Genomic DNA, 13900 nt, shown 5'->3' with positions numbered 1-13900 from the left:
TGTTTATGGCTTCCTCCCCTTCTCCTCGTCCCCTGAGCAGGCATCCCGAGAGGAACAGACACTCTCCTTCCACACACCCTTACGCAGACCATCGCCCAGCTGCCACCTGCTCATCTTCGCGGCACAGACGCTGAGTTTGCACACAGCCGTGGCGCACCTGAAAATGAAGGCTACGGAGAGCGGTCCCATCCAGCTCGACCAGTTTATTAGCAAAGGCTGCGAGGGATTATACTGCATCAGCCCTTTGTCCGGCTCTCCAGGGCGGCGCGGTGCTTGGGTTTCCAGCGGCGTGGCAGGAACCTGCGCAGCAAAAACCGCCGGCCACCCCACTGGCGCAGTCCCCGCTGGTTACCTGTTCTCCAGACCGCGGCTCCGTCGCCGCCAGCCTGTCTCGACGGCACGGACGCTAACGTCACACGCCGCTGGCGGCTGCTGAAGAAGCTGCAAAGAGACGCGATTCTCCACAACGGCCGCGCAGAGGCTGATGCTCAATAGCTGAGCAAATGGCGAGAGCGGTTGCTGTTGTGGCAAAGAGCTGGAGGGAAGCTCACCCGGTCCAGGCACCTGCTTAGGAATGGCTCACCTTGACGTATGAAGTGTTCCTAACAGGCACCGAGCTAAAGCCCAGCCTAAACGCACACAGGCTGGTGCGGTAACTGCTTTAACGGCATCGGAGACAGAACAGCTACTGCTCTGAGCGCTGGCTGGGTTTGTCAGCAAGGGGTTGATGAGGGAATGAGGATCCCAAAAAGCAAACAGCACAGCCTGCAGCCAGTGCTGAGCTGCTCTCCGATCCCGCAGCCGTTTCTTTAAGCATGACAAGGAGGAAAACTATTTTTTTGCCAGTGTCACATATTTTCTCATAGCAGCTGAAAAAAGTTGATCCTTTCTGATGCCGCCTTTGCTCTTCATCTGGCACTTGGTCTTGTTCTCGGCCGTGTGACTGCTCGCTGCAGGAATGGTTTTCTTTTTTGCTCAAGACAAAGCGGTGAATGTTTATGGCGAGGAGGGAAGCGGCTGCCGACTTAGTCACGAAGCGAGGGAATTTCTGAGCGGCGGAGGATGCAGCGTGCCGTGTTTCACCCAACTCTGCGAGCAATCAGACAGCATTTTCTTCATGTTGCTTGAAGTCGTAGTCGTCGTAACAATATTTTGCGGATAGAATTGCACCATGTTCTTCTAAAAGGCAAAGCAGGTGTAAATGTTCTTCTAAATGGCAAAGCAGTTGTGGTTCTTCCTTCATGTCAACTTGGCCTACAACTTCGGCAGTTCATCGAGTGCTTCCTGCTTTGTAATTCTCTGCCACGAAGCAGGGATTTCTCCTTTGCCATGAAATTTCCCATTGTAGAGTTTTTCTAGCTCTGTCCTGAAATGAGACACAAACCATTTCCAGTACAGTTGCATGGATGGATCAGAGGGAATGTTCCAGCTGGAATAAGGATGTCCTGCATCCCGGTATCTCTTGTAGGGGATCCATGTGTCGGCACCAATCCTGAATAAACAGTCACTTGCGACGCTACTGGAACAGATATCAATGACCAGATTGTCTGTTTTGTGCCACCTGTACCCTGTCAAAACTTGCGGACGGTGGAAGACGAGCTGGTGGTCTCCGTCGTGATTTGTCATAGTGTTTGTGCAAACAGCCCCGCAAAAGGGACACTGCTCCCAGCACCCTGCAAACTGCTCCGCCAGGATTTCGTGAGGCTTCGTTTCAAACGAGCTCATATCAGCCTCGGCAAGCTTTTCCTTGAGACCGTCTTTCAGGGCAGTCAGTGCTTCTGCCATGGCGTTATTCAGGAACTCTATGTCTGCTATCTCCTGATGCTCGATGCCCTTCAGGTCCCTTCTGGGCAAGCTCAGCACCTCTCCAAGTGCGACGCAAAATTCATCCAGCCAAAGAGAGATTTTGTCGTTTCTGTCTTTTCTGTCTTTGACGACGTTGGTTGATGTAAAAACAGCCGACTGGATGCTTTCACAGTAGTGAGTAAGGGAGTCATCTAAAAACTTCTCCAGCCTCCTGTTCTTATCTAAACAGTACATCTCAGCACGTATCTTAATGTAATTCTGTAGAAACTCTCTTGGGTCACTAAGGTACTCCCTGAATTTCTCAAATTTTTCTTCTTGTGCCAGGTATTTCAGTATGCAGACTTCCAGAGAGGATCTATTGCCAATGAAATCTGGGATTTTACCCTTCATGTCTCGAGCGATGTCAAGAGCTGTCTTCTCGTAGACGGCCTGCTCAAGAGCTGGGCCAAGCTTGTCACACAGGAAAGCAGCAAATGTTGTGATAGAAGTGGCTCCTTGGCAGGAAATCTGGAAACATTTGAAGAAGTCTTCTCGCTTGCTCTCCAGGTAGATGGCTGGATCATTGGCTTTTTTGAATGCTGCTTGCATGGCTTTAAACCGATCTGCTGCCATTTTGCACAAATGCAGTGACAGATCTATTCTGTAATCTTTATTGAAGCTGTATTTTGCATTGCTGGGGACAGAGTTCATACCTTTCTCTACTTCATTTAGTATTTCATGAATAAAACTTCGACTGTAATCCCTCTTCTCCTTTTCCTTCTTGTCAATGCTTGCCTTCACGCACGCCGTGATGTTATCTGTAATGCGGTGTGCGTTGCTCAGGTCAGCGTTGTCAAAATTCCCAGCCCAGAAGCGCCAACGGTTTTTCGTAACGATGTGTTTCTCCAAGTCAACAGAAAACTCGCCGTGTTTGTGAAATGTCCTGATTCGTGCGTGTAAATTAGGCTCCTTAAAGCGATCTAGAAGGACATCTTCTATTTCCACATCGATATCAACCTGTTCCAGAGGGGGAGCAGCAGAGGAGACTTCAGTAATCCAGGTTGTCCAGAGAGAAGTAAAGTTGTTTCTCAGTTCTCTTTCACTTAGTTTCTGGCCTTTTAGAGACAGAGCCAACTGCCTGCTCCTTTTCAGGAGCTCGTTTTCGTATTCTGACTTCCTTCCATCCAGTTTACACTGGTTCTTCTTCAGTTCAATAAGTTTCTCACACTTTTTTCTAGTTTCAAAAAGAAGAGACTCTTTTAGTTCTTTCAGCTTCAGTTCCGTGCCACCTTTCCACTGGACCAGTATCTCGCAGTCTCTGTCTTCACTGAAATACTTTTCCATGTCTTTCGTGATGGCATCACTTGTCCCTTGTACTAGCTTTTCAAGCTGTTCTGTCGTGACCTTCTTGAAGTCCCCATTGCGAATTTTGTTGTCCAGTTTCATTTGCAAGTCTAAGATGTGGCTCCTCAGCTGCCAGGTCCACTGGCTAAATGCGGTTTCCAGTTTCTTGTACGCAGCAATCTCCACGGAGTTCTTGAAGCTGAAAATGAAGTTTTCATTCAGCAAAGCATTCCAGAGGTCACTGATACGAACTTTCAAGCTGGAGAGCCTCAAAACGCTGCCCTGTGACTCCTTCTTGGCAGCTTGGAGAATTTTGCTCTTTAATTCCTGGACGTTCTGGCTGTAGGTGGGATTGGGCGGTGCCATTGGGGGGTTTCCTTCCCACAGGTGAGCAAAGTAATGAATGTGGGTGTTCACGTCAAAGCGGATGACGTCGCTGAAGCAGGAGACCTCACAGAATTCCTGCTGGGCGGCTGTCACGGTCATTTCATCCAGCTTTTCCTGCAGACGCCTTTGCCCTTCCATGTTCTGTTCCTTGGCAGTGATTTCTCCCACATTTTGGTGCACAAACAGGCAGCCTGGAGACAGATTTACTTGCTTCATCCTCAGAAAAGCCTGCACAGCAATCTGAAGGACATCTTGCATTTCTGAAGGATTTTCTCCAAAGATATTGATCAGAGTCATGTTGCCGATGCCAATGACAAAGGTGGCCAGCTCGTTGTCGTGATTAAGAGACTGTTTGTTGGCCATCTCTATGGCACGAAGTCCCTCTGTGTCAACCACTAGCATGTAATCAAAGCCCAAATCTCGTTGCAGCTTCTCCTCCGCTTTAATTAGCTGCATAAATGCTCCCCGGGTGCATCTCCCTGCACTGACATTAAACTGAAGACCAAACATGGCATTCAACAAGGTTGACTTCCCTGTGCTCTGGATGCCAAGCACTGAGAGAACAAATACTCGTTTGTCCCCCAGCTTCTCAGTTAATCTGTCAAAGATGGCACTGACCCATCGTAACGGTACGTAAGAAGCATCACCATCCATCAGCTCGATGGGGTACCCTGAAACCATCAGATCTGCTGCAATTTCTGGTAGTTCGACAAAACATTTATCCTTTGAGTTCATTGATTCCAGAGCTTCGTAAATCTGCCCTGCCTCTCTCAAAATATGCTCAAGGCCGATGGACGAATCGTTGATTTCATTGGAGAGGGCATCTAACTTATTCAGCAACAGGGGTTTCAGATCCTTTTTTTCATTGCTTTTCTTGATGGCCAGGATTTGAGACCACAGCTGGTGATAGTCTCTCTTCAGTTCGTCAAGGCAATCGGAGGACAGGTCATCCATGAAGACCTTCATCCACTGCAGGAAGTATTTCTTGGTGTCTGCTGGCTGGGACTGGAGGAAGCGAAGGACTGATTTCATCAGCTGATTGAGGGGGAATGCTTTCTCCAGCTGCTTTCTTCTTATTGCCGACTTCTCTGACTCAATTTGGCTCCGATGATGCTCGATGCTCTTGTTCCTCTTTTCCTGCAAGCGAGTGAGTTCCTTGTCCTTTTTGCACCACATGTACCACAGTTTTCCTTGAAGAGGCAGTAGCTGGGATTTGATCTCAGACAACTTCTCTTTCTTCAGAAGCTCCACCAGCGCCTTTGCCTTTTCTTTGGCTGTCACACACGCATCTGTATCTTCATCGACTAAGAATCCATGCTTGCGAGCTTTGTCCAGGCAGGCGTCAAGGCTGAAAAGCACACTGGACCCTTTCAGGAGGTCTCTGATTGTTTTTGTCAGCTCGCCCATTAATTCTGCTTCGTTTCTGTTCTTGATACCTATTCTTACGTTTTGGCTAGATCGGCCAGCTGCAACATTCTCTTTTTCAGTGAGAAGACAAACCAAAGGCCTTTGCGACTGCCACAGGTCACGTAAAATTTTCATCCCTTTCTTGTCACCCTGATCAGACTCGGATACGAGAGCCACGTTCACAGCAGATATCTCCTGTAAAAACCGTAGCTGTTCCTCGTGGTCCCTGGCGTCTCCACGCAGGTTACAGAAAGCTACACAGCAGTCAAAGCTGTCATCGTCGCTGCCGCGGGGACAGTACCAGGAGATCTCCACAACGCCTTTCATCAGCAGACAGTCTTTGGTGCTGCCTTTGCAGTGGCGGTGGAAAAAAGTGTCGTGCTTTTGTTTGCTCAGCAGAGCATTCAGGATCTGAGACTTGGAAGAGGAGGGAGAGCTGCCGATCCGTATGAAGGACACGATGGGTGTCTCTGCCTGATAAATGAGTTTGTTTTTGTAGCAGTTAATTCTGGCCTGCTCTCCCGACTTCCCAGCCCCTTTCCAGCTCTTCTTGATTTGGCTGAGAGACCAGAGGGGGAACTCTATCTGGGAGGTGCACGGGTTTGGTACCAGGAGGGGTAGTGCAAATTGGCAGAAGGCAAGCTTTGTGGAAATGTACTGCCTCATGAAATCATCAGCACAATGAAAAATTGCCAGCTGGACGTCCATGGGGTGCACACGGCTCTCCCCGGCTGCAGATTCGGGGGCTTCTTCCTCCAAATCTTTGAAAAAGTCATCAAAGGAATCCAAGGCTTCATGCTTTTGCTCTGTGGTTTTTGGCAGAGGTGCGAGGCCCAGGTTGCTCTCATCCTTGCAAGTCAGGTACCTCACCCGATAATCCACGGTTAATAGCTTTTGCAAGAAGTAAAATGGTAGCTCGTTGTCCTTGCTGGGCTGGCTGTCCTGTAAAGACGTCTTGTATATGATGTGGAAATCTTCTGTCCCCATCTTTCTTGGATAGTGACCTTCTAGTCCGAGGCGCTGGAGTAAGTGGAGGAACGCTTGGTTTGAAATGGCTTGGTTTGCTTTGCATTTGCTGCCGTCTGATTTGGATTCGGACTGACTGGAAGGCTCTGTTCTTTGAAAAGTGTCTTCCATGTCTTTGATTATACTGTGTTTCTTCAGATCGTCACGTGTGTCATCCAAGAGCCCGTTGATGAAGGAATGCAGGTCACTTTCCAGCATCTCCCAGTCTTTGGATGCGTTGTGCTTTTCAAGGAGAGTTTTTATCTCTGTGCACCATAAGTTTTGCATCTGAACTTCCATGAAAGCCAAACGCTCGTTCTTCTGCTCAGGAGACATCTTTTTATATTCGGGTGTTACAGTTAGACCCGTCAGCAGCAGGAAGGCCTGGGCTCTGTGAACATCTTGCTCCTTCAGATTCAGGTACTCCTTATGTCCTGTTTGCAGTTCATTTACCATGAAGTTAATTTCTGGAAATCCAAGGAGGTACTGAAAAGTGCTGCTTTCCACCTGGTATCCCGTGCTGGTCGTAATTAAGAGCACCAACACTTCTATGTCTTTCTCTGCCCTTTCCCGGAGAAGCTGGAGTAAGGAATGGACAGCTAGGCTTGTAGTCAAGGTGGCTTTTATCTTTACTTCATGAATGGCGGATGCAGACGTTTCTGGTGCGTAGGTGACGTCCTGGATGTACTCCTTCACTTGCAGCAGGGTCTTGGTGAGATCTTCAAGCTCAGAAACATTGGGAGTTTCGGGAGGCGTGTGCTCAGTATGGAAGATCCATTGCATAATGAAGGAGGACCTGGGGAAGTCCTTGACAGAATAGACGTGAGGATCCAGGAGGCTCTTCAACAGACACTTGATGTAGGTGGCATTTTCTGGAGGTGACTTCTTGCAAAACAGAACGGTATTCACCAGGAACTCCTGCAGCACTTTGTCCGACAGGCACACGTTGATCCAGACGCTGTGGTTTTTGGTTTTTTCATTCAGATGCTGCTTGAATTGTAGCAGGGCGAGCAGTTTCCTTTCATCCACCGTCACGTCCCAGGCCTTCACACACTCCAGGAAAGCTCTGGCCTCTTCCACCGCACTGACCAGTTCCTCTCCAAACATGGCGCCGACACTTTGATTCGTTAGCTCTTCATACGCAGCCCTGAGGCTGCTGCTCATTTGATAGGCGGACTCAAAATCACTGCTGTGGTTGAACAGGATTATGTCCCACACTGGGATCAGCTGGAAGCCTCGGTCAATAACGCACCAGGTTGTGTTACTGGTTACTAGCCCCAGTTTCCACTGAGGAAGAGAATCTGTCTCTGATGGGCCCCCTGTGTTGGTCACGTAGAGCTGCACCGCTGTGCCGGAACTCCTTGTGTCTCTTCCCTGAAAAGAAGCCCGTGAGCTGGATTTCGAAACGTCCACGTCCACTCCCACGCTGACACAGAAGCCGCTGTAGCTGGCCTCGATGTAGCAGTTCAGGGCGTCGGATGTGCGTTGCTTCATCTCTTCCCACTGCTCAGCTCTGAATCCTTCTGTAGATGCTTTCCACCAGAATATCCCCCCAAAGTGGAGGGGACCCTGGTTTACGTGGGACCCAAATCTGCTGAAGAACCTTGCGCACCTGCTCTTCAGCGTGTTGGGCCTGTCTGCTTCCTGAGTGATGCTCAGAAGATGCTCCATGTCTTGCAGCTCCCGCAGGGCCGCATCGGAGAGGCGAAGCTGATGCTTTTGGAGGTAGCAGGAGGCCAGAGGGACGTACTGGTACTTGGTGGTGCAAATGTAGCTCTGCTCAGAGCGGGACTGGTGGGTGTGCTCTGACTGTGAGGAGCGGCTGTAATCTACACCAACGTCAGCATTAAACCCCCAGAACCTGGCTTTGGCAGAAATGCTGATGCTGAACCCCAGCTGCTCCACGGACTTGGTGAAAGTGGCTTCTGCTGCAGAGGAGGAGAACTCCTTCCTCTCAAGCAGCGTCCCTTGCTCTGGACCGGCAAGCTTGAATCCATCGGGAACCCTGATGAGCTGGTCTCGCTTTGCCAGCGCATCCTCAAGGCCGCCGGTTCTGTAAATGCCCTGCAGAGCCAGTCCCCCCGACGCCCGCCTCAGGACCTCCGCGTCGGAAACGTTCTCACTCCTGCCCACTGACGACTCCCGCTGCTCCAGTTGCTTCTGGATGCCCTGCAGCACATCCACCAGTGAGTCCTCCAGTGGTGCCCAGTACTCTCTGGGAATCTCCATGGCTTGCCACAGAGCCTCCTCTTTCTGTCTCATAGCGTCCTTGCTGTGGCTGCGGCTCCTGTGCATTTCTTTCAGCTCCTTCAGGGCCAGCTTGGCCGCTTCTTGTCTCTGCTTTGTCAGCTCCAAGCGCTCCTTCTGCAGCTCCTCAAAAGTTCCTTTGTTGTCTGTTAGTAGCAGGAGTTTTCGGAGAGCCTTTGTTTCCCAGGGGAACCGTACTTTGCACTCCAGCTTCAGGTAGTCTTCGTATTGCAGATGTTTCAGGGCTTCTCTGGACCTGACTCCCAGTATCTCCGACAGTTTGGGGAGCCAGTAGGCCTCATCCAGTCCTTCCTTCTCACATGCTTCTGCCAGTAGTTTTTTAGCAAGACGTGCCTTTTCATCGTCCTCTGGTACGTCCTCTTGTGAAGCCATGGCTGTGGAAGAGTAAAACAGACTTTCTTTAAGGTATAAGAGGGCTCTCCAGCAGCTGCAGGCCCAGGGGATTCCTCCTACCCTGCTGCTGGAGCCCAGCCAGGGTCACCCCTAAACCAGGGGGTCCCCATCCCAGGACAGCAGCCCACCCACGTATGCCCAACGAACTCATAAGTACATGAGTGCAGACAGCCGTGGGCGTTACCGGATCCCTCGAGCACCACCGTCCAATACCCCGCCTGCATCCCGCGCCCTCCTACTGGCCTCACGGGTCTCCTCTTCGCTGGCTGGTCCAGCTTGGTGCTCACCAACGGACAGAGGCACGCACCCACACACTCACCCCGAGTACCCAGCACCGGGCACATCGGCTGTGACCTCTGGTCCTGCTCCAGCTGCCAGCACGGAGCCCCTCACTCGCCTCACTCGCACCCGTTCCCCCCAGGAGCTGATTCTGGGCTCTTGGACCCTTTCCGAGCCTTTAGTGCCAGCTTTTCCTTTAAAGTCAGTGATGATTTAGGCAATATGCTCAACGGATGTGGGGGCTGATTCATCTCACCTCACAGCAGATGCTCCTTTTGGTCAGACGCTTGGCTTCCCAGAGGACAACAGGCAGCCAAGGTCCCCAGCTCAGCTGAGACAGCACACTGTCGCACGGCAGGCCTGGAAGACAAGGCTGGGGTATTAAGAAGAAGATGAGGACCACCTCAAGAACTCAGGAGGAAAAACACCAGGAAGGAAAGGCCCAAAATCCTAAAGGAGAAAACCAGACAGTCAGGAGATGGCAACCCATCAACGCGGAGAATTCATTCTGGGAAGCAGTGGAGGCCGTCCTTTCTCCACCAGTGATGAGTGCCCAGCCAGCAAACACTCATCAGGGCCTTTTTGGGGTGGTGGTCAGGCTAGGGTGTTGCCTGGTGTGGTGGGTGCCCTCGATCCCTTGACCAGGCTGGTGGTGGTCTGATGCAGGCTCCAGAGGAGGCAAAGGCCTGAGCCACAGCCGGGTCAAGAATTCCTCTAGTTTCAGCCTGTTCCCTGATGGCCCACCAAGGAGCAGAGTGACACACTGGGGGTGGTGGAACACTGTCCCAGGTTGCCCAGAGAGGCGGTGGATGCCCCATCCCTGGAAACATTCCAGGCCAGGTTGGCCGGGGCTCTGAGCAACCTGATCTGGTTGGAGATGTCCCTGCTCCTGGCAGGGGGGTTGCGCAGGAGGGGCTTTGAAGGTTCCTTCCAACCCAAACCATTCTATGATTCTATGATTCTATAATCATAGCAGCGACACAGCCGGCAGCAGCCTGAGGAACATCAAAAGGGATTTCAGGGCTCTGGGTTCAACAGTCAAAGGCTCTGGGGCACAGGTGGTATTCTCGTCAATCCTCCCGGTCGAAGGGCAGGGGCCTGAAAGGGCCAGACGTATCTGGCAGGTCAGCTCGTGGCTCAGGGAGTGGTGCTACAGCCAGGGCTTTGGGTATCTAGACCACCAAAGGGCTGCTAGGGGCGGATGGCGTGCACCTAACCGAGAAGGGGAAGAGTGTGCTTGGACAAAGCCTTGCCAGGCTCGTCCAGAGGGCTTTAAACTGGTGTTGCTGGGGGAGGGGGAGCACAGTTCAGCCCACTGCTGTCAGTATGGCGCCAGTGCCAGCACCGAGGGTCCAGAAGCTGAGGAAGGATCGCAGGTAAGTGCAAATGAACGTAAACTGCGGTCCAACAGAACCCGTCGCTCCAGCCAGCAAGTCGGCTTTGTCGGGGGCCCAGCTGAAGTGTCTCTATACCAATGCACGCAGCATGGGGAATAAACAGGAAGAGCTGGAGATGCTTGAACACGAGCAGGGCTACGACCTCGTTGGCGCCACGGACACGTGCTGGGATGACTCGTACAACTGGAGCGTCAACATGGAGGGGTACAGGCTTTTTAGAAAGGACAGGAAGGGGAGACGAGGAGGGGGTGTCGCTCTCTACGTCAGCAACCGGCTGGAGTGTGTGGAGCTCCACCTGGGGATGGAGGAGGAGCTGACAGAGAGCTTATGGGTCAAGATTAGAGGACCCTGTTCAACATCTTTGTCGCTGACATGGACAGTGGGATAGAGTGCACACTCAGCAAGTTCGCCGATGACACCGAGCTGTGTGGTGCCGTCAACACGCTGGAAGGGAGGGATGCCATCCAGAGGGACCTGGACAGGCTGGAGAGGTGGGGCCGTGCCAACCTCATGGAGTTCAACCAGGCCAAGGGCAAGGTCCTGCACGTGGTCGGGGCAATCCCAGGCACAAATCCAGGCTGGGGGAAGAAGGGATGGAGAGCAGCCCTGAGGAGAAGGACTTGGGAGTGATGGTGGATGAGAAGCTCAGCATGAGCAGGCAATGTGCGCTCACAGCCCAGAAACCAACGGCACCCTGGGCTGCACCCCCAGCAGCATGGGCAGCAGGGCGAGGGAGGGGATTCTGCCCCTCTGCCCCGCTCTGGTGAGACCCCCCTGCAGCGCTGCGTCCAGCTCTGGAGCCCCCAACAGCAGAAGGGCATGGAGCTGGTGGAGAGGGTCCAGAGGAGGCTGCGCAGATGCTGAGAGGGCTGGAGCAGCTCTGCTGTGAGGCCAGGCTGGGAGAGCTGGGGCTGCTCAGCCTGGAGAAGAGGAGGCTCCGGGGAGACCTGAGAGCGGCTCCCAGTGCCCAAAGGGGGCTGCAGGGAAGGTGGGGAGAGACTCTTCAGCCGGGCCTGATGTGACAGGACAAGGGGTAATGGTTTTAAAATAGAGGGAGGTAGATTTAGATTGGATATTAGGAAAAAAAAATGTTATGTTCAGGGTGGTGGAGCACTGTCCCAGTAACCTGGGACAGGGCTGAATGCTGGCACGCCGTAGCAGCATCATGGGGGGAAGACCAAGCCTGGACGTGAAGTCGAAGCTCAGGCTGATTAAAAAAGGATCCTCCAGTGCCCTGCCACCTGCTGACCTCCCAGATCCTGGCCCTCCTGCCACCACTGCGCAGCCACCAGCAAGGGAGCGTGTGGGGCTCACGCCTGCGATCTCCAGGAGAGGAGACATGGAAGGACGGAGAGCCAGCTGAGGGACGGAGAGCAGGCTGGTCTGTGAGAGCAAAGCCTGGAGACCTGTGGAAGAGTCCCAGCCCCAGACACACAGGCTGTCCGGCTGACGTCGGTGCTCTCCGGTCAGGCTCAGCCTCAAGAGAAAGTCGGGCTGCGGCAGGGAACAGCCCTGACAACGCAGCAGCGCGGGCGCCGTCCCACCGCTGGGCAGATCACGCGTCCTGCCGCTGCGGGTGAAGCTCAAACCCGTGAGGAGAGCAGCAGAAACACCGCGGAGGTTGGCCCCCACCAGTGCTGAGCCCCCGCCAGCAGCTCATGCGCTCCCGCCAGCGCGACGAGGGAGAGAAGTGGAAAAACAAAAGGCGGAAAAACTCCTGGGCAGAGAGCAGGAGAGCTAGGAAGCGAAGGAAAGGGAAGTAGGGCGTTCATTCACTGCTCCCCATCGCAGGGGGATGGTTTCAAAATAGAGGGAGGCAGATTCAGATTAGATATTAGGAAAATTTTTTTTACACTGAGGGTGGTGGAGCACTGCCCCGAGGGAGCCAAATCAGAGAACCCCGTAGTTAGGTTTTCACAGCAGCCTTTCCACGGCTATCCTGCCGACTGTGCCGCTTTTACCGTCGTGATAAGACACGATGTTGTGTCGAGAGAGGACAGAGCCCTTGCCAGTTTGACCAGCCTGCCAGTTTCCTGAGACCCTTGTGCCCGACCAGCCTGCCACACAGCAAATCAGAGCCTGGAGCGTTAGCACTCGCACTTCAGCACGGGTTTGTTTTTCCTCTCCCAGAAGCCACAGAGTTATTTTGCTGTTGGACATTCTTCTACAACTCCTTCGGTTCCAGCAACCTTCACTTTGCTGCCTTCCCACCTCCCTCCGGCCCTGCGGTCTCGCTCTCACGCGTCCCCTGTCCCCAGCGCGGGGAAGCAGTTGGCAGCGGGGCGCAGGAGCACGCACAGCTCCGCAGCCGCCCCGGCTCCCGGCGTTTCCCAGCCCGGGCACGGGCTCGCAGCAGGGAAGGGGCTCTGCACGGGGTCTGTCCCGAGAGCAGAGAGCGGCTCGCTCCCCTCCCAGCCCTGCTCGCAGCTCTCGAAGCCGGGCTTTGCACCGCTGCAGACATCGGTCCGACCCCAAATCCCCCCGGGATGTGTCCTGCTTCCCCGCTTGCTCCGACTCTGACCCCGCTGCCTCCTTCCTGCCGGCCCAGTTCAACCCTCGGGGCGCACGCGGCTCCCCGGAGCCTCCCCAGCCCGGCCGGCAATCGAAGGCTGCGTCCTCCATCCCGCGCTCAGAGCAGAGACCCTTCTGCTGCCCTGAAATTCCTTTTTTTCCTTCGCTAGGATCTCTTGAGGGATGGGAAAACACACGAAATAGAAAGCGAAAGACAAACAAATTGCTGCTCTGTGCTCATCCCCGGCTCCCAGCCCACCAGCAAGGTCCTACCGTCTCCCTGCGGTGCTCGGCGGCTCCCGGCCTGGTGTCACCCCAGCCCGGCCCGACCCCCTCTTTATGTAGTCCGTGGTTTCCGTAGGGAAGGGCTTCTTTCTTACCAGAAATCAGGCCGTTGCCTGCAACGGAGTGTGAAAGTGAAACTCGGCAGCTGGTGCCTGCGCTGGAGCTGAGCCAGGCAGCTCGGACGGCAGCAGCAGCCCCAGGTACCCGCAGCAGGCTCCCGAATCGCGTCCTGGGCTCTGCACAGGGGTGCGCGGCCGGTGCTGGCGCGGCGCTGCCAAAGCTGCTGCCTGCGGCCGGGGCGAAAGGCAGCAGGGGCTGGGCTGGAAATGTCCCCGAGCTGCTCCTCGTACCCCCAGATCATGGAACCCCCCAAAGAGAGGGGTTTGGGTGGGGAGGGAGCGTTCAAGGCCACCCAGCCCAACCCCCTGCCAGGAGCAGGGACATCTCCAACCGGATCAGGTTGCTCAGAGCCCCGGCCAGCCTGGCTTGGAATGTTTCCACCACCTCTCTGGGCACCCTGGGACAGGGCTCCACCACCCTCAGCGTAAAAAATTTCTTCCTCAACATAAGGGGCAGAAAACCTGCTGCCCACGCTGCTGGGGGTGCAGCCCAGGGTGCCGTTGGGTTCTGGGCTGCGAGCGCACATCGCTGGCTTGTGTTCAGCTTCTCGTCCACCAGCACCCCCAAGTCCCTCTCCTCAGGGCTGCTCCCCATCCCTTCTTCCCCCAGCCTGGAGAAGAGGAGGCTCCGGGGAGAGCTGAGAGCGGCTCCCAGTGCCCAAAGGGGGCTGCAGGAAAGGTGGGGAGAGACTCTTCGGCAGGGCCTGCTGGGACAGGACG

General features: G+C 54.1%; 1 protein-coding gene across 1 annotated transcript; it reads right to left on the bottom strand.

The window, feature by feature from the left end:
• Positions 1 to 582: 582 nt before the first annotated feature.
• Positions 583 to 9182, bottom strand: LOC147601137 (interferon-induced very large GTPase 1-like). Its single transcript, XM_086745414.1, has 2 exons — positions 9125 to 9182; positions 583 to 8570 (listed from the first exon to the last, which is right to left on the bottom strand). The coding sequence occupies exon 2, from the start codon at positions 8566 to 8568 to the stop codon at positions 1255 to 1257; it is 7314 nt and encodes a 2437-aa protein (XP_086601540.1). The 5' UTR covers positions 8569 to 8570; positions 9125 to 9182; the 3' UTR covers positions 583 to 1254.
• Positions 9183 to 13900: the final 4718 nt, after the last annotated feature.

Source organism: Chlamydotis macqueenii, chromosome 3 (genome assembly GCF_036417535.1).
Source record: "Chlamydotis macqueenii isolate bChlMac1 chromosome 3, bChlMac1.mat, whole genome shotgun sequence".
Taxonomy (NCBI): Eukaryota; Metazoa; Chordata; class Aves; order Otidiformes; family Otididae; genus Chlamydotis; species Chlamydotis macqueenii.
The sequence above is the reverse complement of the archived record's forward strand: the minus strand, read 5'-3'. Positions and strand labels throughout refer to the sequence as shown.